Here is a 9724-nt window from a genome sequence, read left to right as displayed (position 1 = left end):
ATAAGACACTGGGCGGTAGGGGAGGCTAGGGGACTGTCAAGGGTGGGTGGAAAAAAAGGACACATATGTTATACCCTTTGTAATACTTTAAGCAATAAAAAAAAAAAGAAAAGAAACAAACTTCTGCCCTAGCTGGGTTGGCTCAGTGGAGCATCCGCCTACAGATTAAAGGGTCCTGGGTTCAATTCTGCCCAAGAGCACATGCCCAGGTTGTGGGCTCCATCCCCAGTAGGGGGTGTGCAGGAGGCAGCTTCCTCTCTGAAATCAATAAAAATACATTGGGGGGGGGGGGGGCAAAAAAAAAGAAAGAAACTTCCAAGTTTATTTTTCCAAAATTTAATAAGATACAGAAGTTGGAGTGTATTGTTTCCTTTGTTGTCCCTCATTAAAATAACCATGAGATTTTTACTATCCTCCCAGTTCATTATTTTTATTTGGAGCCTCCCGGCTGGTGAACTGCAAATGGGTTATAAGTATGGACCCCTCAGACTGAAGGCACAAGGCCAAGTCCCTGCAGCTGGGAGCAGCTTCTTGGGTTTAACCACTTTACTTCCACGTGTCATTTCCTAAGTGAGCCACAAAGTGAAAATCCTGAGAACTGCCGTGTCCATGGTCTGCCCTGTGTTGTGTCTGGCTTCAGGATGTGTTAAATCCCACTGAGTTAAAATTACGTACTGTATATTCTTTGGCCAGTGTTTGATTTAGGATAGTTTTATCTAATTTCGTTTCTTTCATAAAATATCTTTTTTATTGTTAAACTCAAAATTATGAGCATGTGCAGTAATATGTATTATTGCCTCGTCCAATGAAACCGTTTATAGAAATGTGACTACTATCTGCCCCTTGGGAGAACCCGGTGATGAGGGAGGAAGGGAGGACAATAGGAAAAGTGGGAGGAATAAAGGGAAATGAGACCCCTAGGTGGTGGGTCTAGAGTACAATGTGTTCACTGCGGGCACACAAAGCTAAAGGGATTCTCTAGGGAGGGAGGAGATGGAAAGGGGCCTGGCTGGGAGAGGAAGACCGAAAGCTCTAAGGGATGGGGCTGTGGGTTGGGGGAAGAGATGCTGAGACAACCACAGGCCGGGGTGCTCATATGGCCACACTGTTTTCCACTATGCTGGGTCGCAGGTACTCGTAAGGAATATCCAGCTTTGCATTCCGGACCTCAATTTCCTTATCCAGGGCAGCCAGCTCCTCCCTGAACTTCTTCAGCACAGCTCTGGGCTCAGGGCCTGAAAAATACTCCTCCTCATGCTGGCCCACAGCCACCTGAGATGGAGAGAGAAAAGCCGCTGAGAGCCTTATGAACCCCAGTTTGGAGCGCCACACCTCCCCACAGCTGCCCCCGTCCTCAGGGACCAGGCCACCCGGCTCTCACCCTAACGGGCTGACGTCTGCCCAGTTGCCAGGTAATGGACATCTGGAGAGAAGCCTGATGAAAGTTGGGCAGTGTTGCCATCACCGTCTCCAGTGTCACATCCTTGGTGGTCGGTGGGGGCTGCCGCATTGTGCAGGGTGCGTTAGGGACCCAAGCATAATAATCCAACTAAGAAGGGGCAGATATCCAGAATCAAAGTCTGCTAAGCATAAAAACCCCTTAGCCACCTGCACACAGCTCCCACCCCCGCCCCCACTCCAGGTACAAATGCCCAGGGCCCCCCAATAATAAGTACCTGGCCCAGGTGGACGGAGGAGTGCTGGCCAGTGGAGGTGAAGATACACATGGTGACAAAGTGGCAAAGCTGGTCCCGGGACTCTAAGGACATGGGGAATCCTGCAAGAGGCAAGGAGAGTTAGAAGCTGGGAGGCCAGGAACGGAAACAGCTCAGAGAGGCTGAGCAGGGGGAATACGAGAGGGAAGAAAGGGTGTCAAGGACTCTGAGGAACTATTGTGGGAACTGACATGAGCATGAGTTGTGGTGGGAGAAATGGGGAGATCTCCTGGGAGGGTCCTACTCAATGGGGTACTGGTATGGCTCACACTGGCTCACACGTGTCAGTTATGTTAAATGTTCTGGTATGTGGCAAGCTCGTTGGCAACACAACAGTAGTTACGGTGAAAATATTTACACCAAGGAAATGGGCAAATGCTACAAATCAGGGCTTTCCCGCCCCCACCCCACCCCACCCCAGAAAGCCAGTTGTTAAGCATTTATGAGCAACCACTGGTCCCACTGCATCTGGGACCTAGAGGGATTCTTTTTGCATAAGAATCTGAAGAGGCCATGGGCATTCTAATAGGGGTTGGACATGCTTCTGGAGAGTTTCATAGAAGCAGGGAGGGTTCAGGGGATGTTCCCAGGAGGAATCTTCCACACTGGAGGTCTCAGGGCAGGGGCTCAACTCACCTTGGTCCTGGGCCCCTAGCAGGCCAATCTCAGTGATCTCTTGACACCAGGTCTGCAGTTCAAGGTCCTCTTTCACCGCTTTGTCCGTCTTATAGTGAAGACTCACAATTCCCTCCACATAGCTGTCAGCCAAGGGGTTGGGCCAAGAGAGCTGAAGCTGACAGGGAGCTCCAGGCCATCTGCTCCTTGCCCACCTGGCCCGGTCAGGGCACCCAGCCCTCCAACACAGATCACCTGTTCTCTCAAGCCACTCCCTGACCGCCCACCCTCCCCCCAAGCCCTGCCTCCCCCTTGCCTCACCGATAGATGATTTCCCACAGCCGCAGAGCATCCTGAGCATAGTAAGAGGACTTGACTCCCAGAAGCCCCCGGTCAGTCAGGTCATCGGGGGGACAGAATGATCTATAGGTTAAAGAGGCTCTAGCGCGCTTAAGCAGCTCCACGTGGCCTCCCCCACCGGTGCTCACCACCTGAGAAGCAAGGATGGGCAGGGTCAGGCAGCTCCACCTGCCAGAGGCCAGAGCCAGGGGGAGCATGAGCTCCAGGAACCCCCTTCTTTCTTCATACCTGGTCAAAAATGCCCATGTCGGAGACCAGCCCATTCCGGGCCCGCACATTAATTTCCATGGTGTATCGCAGGTGGGGGATTATCAGCTGGAGGAAGAAAGCAGGGAAGAACTAGTCAGGAGAGACCTGCGGCAAGTCCCTGCAGGACATTGGAGCTGAAGAACAGGAAGGTGCCAGGTCTTCAGGAAAAGCAGAGACATGAAGTTCAGTGGTCCCTCGACACGAAGAGTGTTCAGTCAAATTGTAATTTATTACACAAACCATTGACTTATGGCGGTATGATAATTCTCCTTGTCTTTTCATATAAGACTGTTCAAGTTCAATGTTTCTCAACCTTTTTTCACTATCACTCCTCTACAGAACTTCTTCAGATAGTATTTCCTCTCCCCGCCCCCAGAAAATTTTAATGCTACACTATACTATATGTTATGTACTATATGTATATGTGTGTGCGCTTTATTTTTTTTTTTTATTGACTTCAGAGAGGAAGGGAGAGGGAGAGAGAGAGAAACATCAGTGATGAGAAAGAATCATTGATCGGCTGCCTCCTGCATACCCCCTACTGGGGATCGAGCCTGAAACCCCGACATGTGCCCTCAACCAGAACTCATTGAACCTGAGACCCTTTAGTGCATAGGCCAACGCTCTATCCACTGAGCCAAACCGGCTAGAGCTGTATATATGTGCTTTATACATAAAATATTCTAAGGTTTTGCACCCTAGAAGTTTTCCATGGTTCTGTGACCCACTTTCACCCCCTGGGCAGGGTCTAATTGCCTCCATTGGAATGCATGCTCTACTCTGCCTACCCGCAGAACTTCCTCTCCTCTCTTCTCCCTTTTGGCCATTACACTCACCTCCTTTCCGATCTTCAAACAGGCCATGATTGCTCCTGCCTTGGCACTGCTGCACTGTTCTCAGCTATTCCCTCTGCCCAGAACAATGTGCACCTTGATCATCTCAAGGCCGGCTCCTCAGAGCCTCATTCTCTATGTCATCTCAACAAGGGAGCCTTTCCTGGCCCCTCAGCCTGAACTCCACATCACATCGCTCTGCTTGGATTCTCTGCATTGAGTTTATCACCGCTGTCTGTCATAATACAGTCTTTATTGTCTGGTAGCCCGAAATGGAAATGAAAATCCCCAAAGATCAGGACCTCTGCCTGGCTTAGCACAATCATCTAGAATGGTTCTTGTGCCCTAGCTGCTTTGACTCAGTGGATAGAGCGTCAGCCTATGGACTGAAGGGTCCTAGATTCAGTTCCGGCCAAGAGCACATGCCTGGGTTGTAGGCTCGATCCCAGTAGGGGGCATGCAGGAGGCAACCGATCAATGATTCTCTCTCATCATTGATGTTTCTATCTCTCTATTCCTCTCCCTTTCTCTCTGAAATCAATAAAAATATCTCATGAAAAGAAAAAAGAATGGTTCTTGCCCCATTGGAGGCTCCCAAGAAGAAAAGTTAATGGATAAATACTCAGTTCAAATTGTCTGTTTAAAAAAAAAAAATGCCACTGTTGTGGACCGGACCCTGTCTAACTGGCCTGTGTGTTACTATTTTAGAACAGATCAAAACTGGCTGGAAAAGTCTTCTATGTTATTTGCTTGGTCTTCCCTTTTGCGATGGAATCCGCAGTCATTTGTGTGCACTGTCTATATACTGTATGTTCATCTATCTGTGCTTTACACATAAAAAGAGTAAGACTTCTGACCTCCCACCCCCTCATCCCCCACCTTGCCAATGAATCATTTCCACCTCCTTGGGAGGTGATGTCACCTGTTGAAAATGCAGAGCAAGCCACCTCACTCTCTTGCTCCCTTGTCTCTCATTGGTTGGCTTTTCCCCACACCCTGAGAGGGTGCCTCCAGAGGCGGGACTGTGCCATGGGCAGAGAGTCAGGCAGGAGAGAAGGGGATAGGGTATTACCTTGAAGATAGGGTGTATCGATGGAAGGCATCTCATGGTGGCCATAGCGATAACCTCAGCCATCAAATGTCCCCTCAGAAGATGAGAGAGAAGCTCGTGAAGCTGGAAGTCAGAGCTACGGACCCAGCATTTGGCCAGGAGCCAGGCCATCGGGGGGTCCGTGGGCAGGAAAAGTGGTGGTGGTGGGGATCCCGTGCGTGGCAATTGGAGCTGGAGAGAGGATAGAGTGTGGGGAAAAGAGGATAAGTGGCCGGGTGCCCAGCAGATTACCCCGCTTTTGCATATTTAACGCCACCCTTCTTCCCCAAATTTGCTTAGCTTTCTCCATCTCACTGCTGCTACTCCCAGCAGCCACTATTCCTTCTCCTGACTTTCCTACTCACTCAGTGCATTAACATTGTACAAGCTGCTCTGCCCGGCCTTCCTGGCCTCCACTTGCCCTTTCACTCCCCTCAGTGTGGACAAGATTCAATCCCTCTGCTTCCTTTATCCCACACTTTTTCAGAAAGTTCAGCTTCTCTCTAATCTTTCAACACCACCCCTATTCAGCTGATTAAGTCTCCAGTTCTCAGCTAGTCACTGGCTAGATGTAACAATTTGAGTGTCTCCCCATCTATAATAATAAAAGCGTAATATGCTAGTTAGACCAGACGTCCTTCCGGATGACGTTCCAGACGAAGCAGGGGCTGCAAGAGAAGCCCGGGTCCTGGGTGCCTGCTGGCGGCTGGAGGGAAGACCGTGTCCTGGGTGCCAGAGGGGAGTCGCTGCCGGCAACCGGGAGAAGAAAAGCCTACTCTTGCACAATTTCGTGCATCTGGCCTCTAGTTACCTCATAATTGGCCAGACAAAAGCCCACCTGAGCATCGTTTTCTCTTTATTTGTCCTATTTCTGCAGGTGTCTTGCCTAACTCTTCCTTTTCTCTTTCCAGGCCAGTTTAATTTTCCTCTGCATGCCCATCTACCTTTCCTCTGCACCCCCACAGCTATTCCCCACAACTGAGTCCATTACTCCCATCTTGGGCAATGGCTGTAACATGTTACCCTAATCTCTGGATCTAGCATGTTTCACAACAGCCTACACCAGCTTGTGTTCATACTCCTTGATTTGGCATCCCCCAACCGCTACAGTCTGAGCCCTCTCACCTCACATTACCCCCAGCACATCAGCCCAATTGTCCACTGACAATCTAACTTCTCACACTCTGCACACCCCATCTCTGCCCAACCCATCTTCCCCTGGGAGGAGGTCCTGCTCCTTCAGCAAGGCTCATGCCCACCCCACCTCCCATGACCCCTCCCACACTATCTCCATCCTCAGGTACTTCCTCGGTACTGGAGCATATCTAGATTTTCCCAGTCTCTCTCTCCAGCTAGACCCCACCTTTCTGCCTTTGCCCATTGCCTCCTTTACTGCCACCTCCAGGGCTTTAGCACAGGTGAATCCTTAATGAATTTCCGTGAAGGGCTGAGCTGAGAGGGCCAACCACAGGGGAGCAGAAATCCTGGGTCCTCTCACCTGGATGACCATGGGCAAGAGTTTCCCATCAGGCTGCAGTTTCAGCATGACCAGAGGGGCAGCCAGGTACTGCTGGCTACATAGGATGACGTTAGCCTTGATCCCATCCAGCAGGGAGAAGTCGGCTTCAAACAGCGTGCCTCCCTGGATGGGGCAGAGGGTGAGGGCTATCAGTGTAAGGCATCTTCTTCCCACCCTGATTCACCAAAGGAAGAACAAGAAGGAAACTAACTTATCCCCATCACCTACTTTGTAACAGGCAATGAGTCACATGCTATGGCTTCACATAAGTCTTACAAGCACTTGAATTAACTCCAGGTTTATAAAGAAAGGAAACATGATAAAAGAGGATAGGAGGTAACTTGCCTGAAGTCACACAGTTTATAAACAGCACAGCCAGGGCTCAAACCCCAGTCTGTCTCACTCTATAATGCATGAATTTTCTCTGCCCAACCCATCAATTGATCCATGTTGACTCCTGATTAATAAGCCCACCCCTGACCTGATTTCCTTGCTACACACTCCCCCAAATCCTTCGCACCGAGGCCCAGTTATTTCTTCAGTTTGATTGCATCTATCACCCATCACACACTCTTCCTCCACAATACGCTTTTCTCAGTCGAGGAGGAAGGCCATGGGTTGCACACCTCCAGGATCACCCAAGATTTCCCCCGTAGAACCTCCTCTTTCATTTGGGGGCAAATTGGGCTCATAGTGGGGCCCAGAGCAGCACAAACACTGACCACACTCCCATTTCACTGTGTGGCCTCCTCTGGGCCATTCTGTCCATACCTGCAGCTCCTGCTCCAGCTGGGCCTGCACCTCCTCCATCCCAGACGGGAACACCAGGCGGGCAGGAAGGCGACTGGAGCGCCTTAGCAGCATGGGGTTGGCGCCGTTGAGAAACTGGTACCCAAAGAAGGCATCCTCCTTCCAGGAGTCCCGCACCTTCTCTGAGAGTGGCAGTTGTGGTGCAGGTTGTGAGATCAGATCTCCTGGTTCTTCTAACCCCCACCAAACCATTCCCTCTTGCCCCCAGCCCACCAGAGGGACCCAGACCTCAGGTCTCCCAGCCCTGGTTCCCTCGATTGGGTGGTAAGGGTCCTGGGAGAAGTACTGGGATAGGGATACTGACCAGCCAGCTTGCTGTGGTCACACCAGAAGATCCTGTTGAAGTCATCCAGATCATTCCAGCAAGCAAGAACGTTTAGAGAGTCTTTGATGGCTAATTTGGCCAGCCTTCAGGTAAGGATAGGCAAAGGGTTTGAAAATTAGTCTCAAAATCACACATTGTAACTATCAGCACCCTCCTTGGGCTAATCCAGCCCTGTTCAGTCCATTGGAGCCCCTGGACCAGGATGCCTCCCTCTCCTCCAGGTTTATAAAAAAAAAAAAAAGGAAGCATGATAAAAGAAGATAGGTAACTGTCACTGCTCTCACCCCTTGGCCAGTGAAGTCTCAAAGTCAGATCTCTTGTCCTCCAGAAACCTCTCATCTGGCGGGAGGTCACATAAATTGGCCGCAGCCACATTCAGGATCAGCCCATCCTTCCAGTTACCCCATCTGTGGGGCAGAAATGAAATCAGGCATTGATGCCCGAAAGGGCCAGGACTCACTGCCAGGTCAGGAGGGGTCAGGGCGGGTAAGGCTAACCGGTACAGCTTCCTTCTCTCTTCCAGCTCCTCCTCCCTGTGTTTCTTGAACAGGCCTTGAGGGTCCTCTACCAACGTGCGGCCTAGAGGAGGAAGGAGGGTGTGGACAAGGGCATGGTCGATGAGGCTTCTCCTGAGAGCCTCTCCCCGCCTCCCCTGCCCTGCCAGGGGTGCCTCTCAGCCCACCCTTGCGGGGGTGGGGTGACCCTTCAGCATCACGCCCCTCCCCAGCCTGTGCATCAACTCCAGCAATCCACATCTTCAGAAAGGAAAGAAGACCCAGCCCTCCAGGTCCTGCCCTCACACCCTGTTCCCTCTTCTCTCCCCCAGCCCCAGCTTCTCTTGGGCCCCAAAGGCCTCCTCACACCCCACCCTGCGCTCACCTGTGGCCTCGGGGAGGCTCAGGACGCCATTGCCCTCCACCCAGCGGTAGCACGGGAACCTGAACTCATCCCCACCGGCCCCGGGGCCCTGCACGGAGATCCAGTTGCAGAACCAGGCGTCATCCTGCAGGAAGTGCCTTTTGCGCATTTTCACGAACAGCAGCGGCCCCAGGTACTCCTTCACGTCCGCCTGGAACTCCGTCTCCTGCAGGCGACACAAGCGGCTCAGCATCCATGGCGATCGCCGGGAGCGGGGACTGAACTGAGCCCAGCTCCCCGCCCAGGCCCTTCTGCTGGGCCTCTGGGAAGCGGCGCCAAAGGAGCCAAAAAGAGAAAGCGGGGGGGGGGGTGGGGGGGTGCTAGGCGGGGGGCGCGCCGACCAGGTGTTCCCATGTCCCCATTATGGGCCGTGGAGTTCTACAGCCCGGGTGAGGCGGATGAGGGAAGATGCACCCCTTCCTGCCCTCTCTCCTCCTCTTTCCTCCTCGTAGTCACTGATCCTACCGAGCGCTGAGCTGGGCGCTGGGCACCGTCGCGGGCGAGCGCCCCGTTGCGCGGGGAGATACACTGTGGACCAGGCACTTGCAGCCGAGAGACCCCGGCGCCCCCTCCGCTCCTGTGAGCCGAGACCTCTAGGTGTGGAGGGTTTAACCAGGGAAAGTGAGAGAGAGGGGAGGTTGGGGAAATGCGTGCCCGGGAGAGGAAGCGAGAGCGCGGAGGCTGAGCGGAGGCGAGGCGGTGTGGAGCCGAGCGTGCGGCCGAGCACGGAGCGCGTGGGAGATGAGCGTGACTAGACGGTGAACTGTCTCGAGGGGTAATCCAAGAGTTTGGTCCTGCCGAAACCGGTTTGGCTCAGTGGATAGAGCGTCGGCCTGCGGACTGAAGGGTCCTGGGTTCGATTCTGGTCACGGGCATGTACCTGGGTTGCGGGCACATCCCCAGTAGGAGATGTGCAGGAGGCAGCTGATCGATGTTTCTCTCCCATCGATGTTTCTAACTCTCTATCTCTCTCCCTTCCTCTCTGTAAAAAATCAATAAAATATATTAAAAAAAAAAAGAATTTGGTCCTTAGAACCGACAGAAGCCATTCAAATGTTTGTGGGGAGGGGCCTGTGAAGGGCGAGGATGTATTTGGAAGCCGTCGATCTGGCTGCAGAAGGGCTTGGAAGGGCAGGAGAGGAAGCGGCCCGGGGTGAGGGTAGAGGGCTGGGGGGGGGGGGGGGGGCCGGGGAAGAGGCTGAAGGTGGCCACGTAGGTTCACGAGGACACTGGTGGTCGGGGGCGGGGCGGGCATCTGGGCCCCGATGCCGGAATGTCCAGGAGGCAGAA

General features: G+C 52.6%; 1 protein-coding gene across 1 annotated transcript; it reads right to left on the bottom strand.

Annotated features, from left to right (window-relative positions):
• Positions 1-329: 329 nt before the first annotated feature.
• ALOX15 (arachidonate 15-lipoxygenase) lies at positions 330-9149 on the bottom strand. The gene is made up of 14 exons (XM_081109357.1): positions 8900-9149; positions 8396-8600; positions 8014-8095; positions 7801-7923; positions 7496-7599; positions 7153-7313; positions 6361-6504; positions 4845-5054; positions 2919-3005; positions 2652-2821; positions 2352-2473; positions 1677-1777; positions 1382-1549; positions 330-1272 (listed from the first exon to the last, which is right to left on the bottom strand). The coding sequence occupies exons 2-14, from the start codon at positions 8541-8543 to the stop codon at positions 1093-1095; spliced, it is 1800 nt and encodes a 599-aa protein (XP_080965483.1). The 5' UTR covers positions 8544-8600; positions 8900-9149; the 3' UTR covers positions 330-1092.
• Between the last annotated feature and the right edge of the window lie 575 nt (positions 9150-9724).

The sequence above is a fragment of the Myotis nattereri genome (genome assembly GCF_964212035.1).
Source record: "Myotis nattereri genome assembly, chromosome: 16".
Classification (NCBI taxonomy): Eukaryota; Metazoa; Chordata; class Mammalia; order Chiroptera; family Vespertilionidae; genus Myotis; species Myotis nattereri.
The sequence above is the reverse complement of the archived record's forward strand: the minus strand, read 5'-3'. Positions and strand labels throughout refer to the sequence as shown.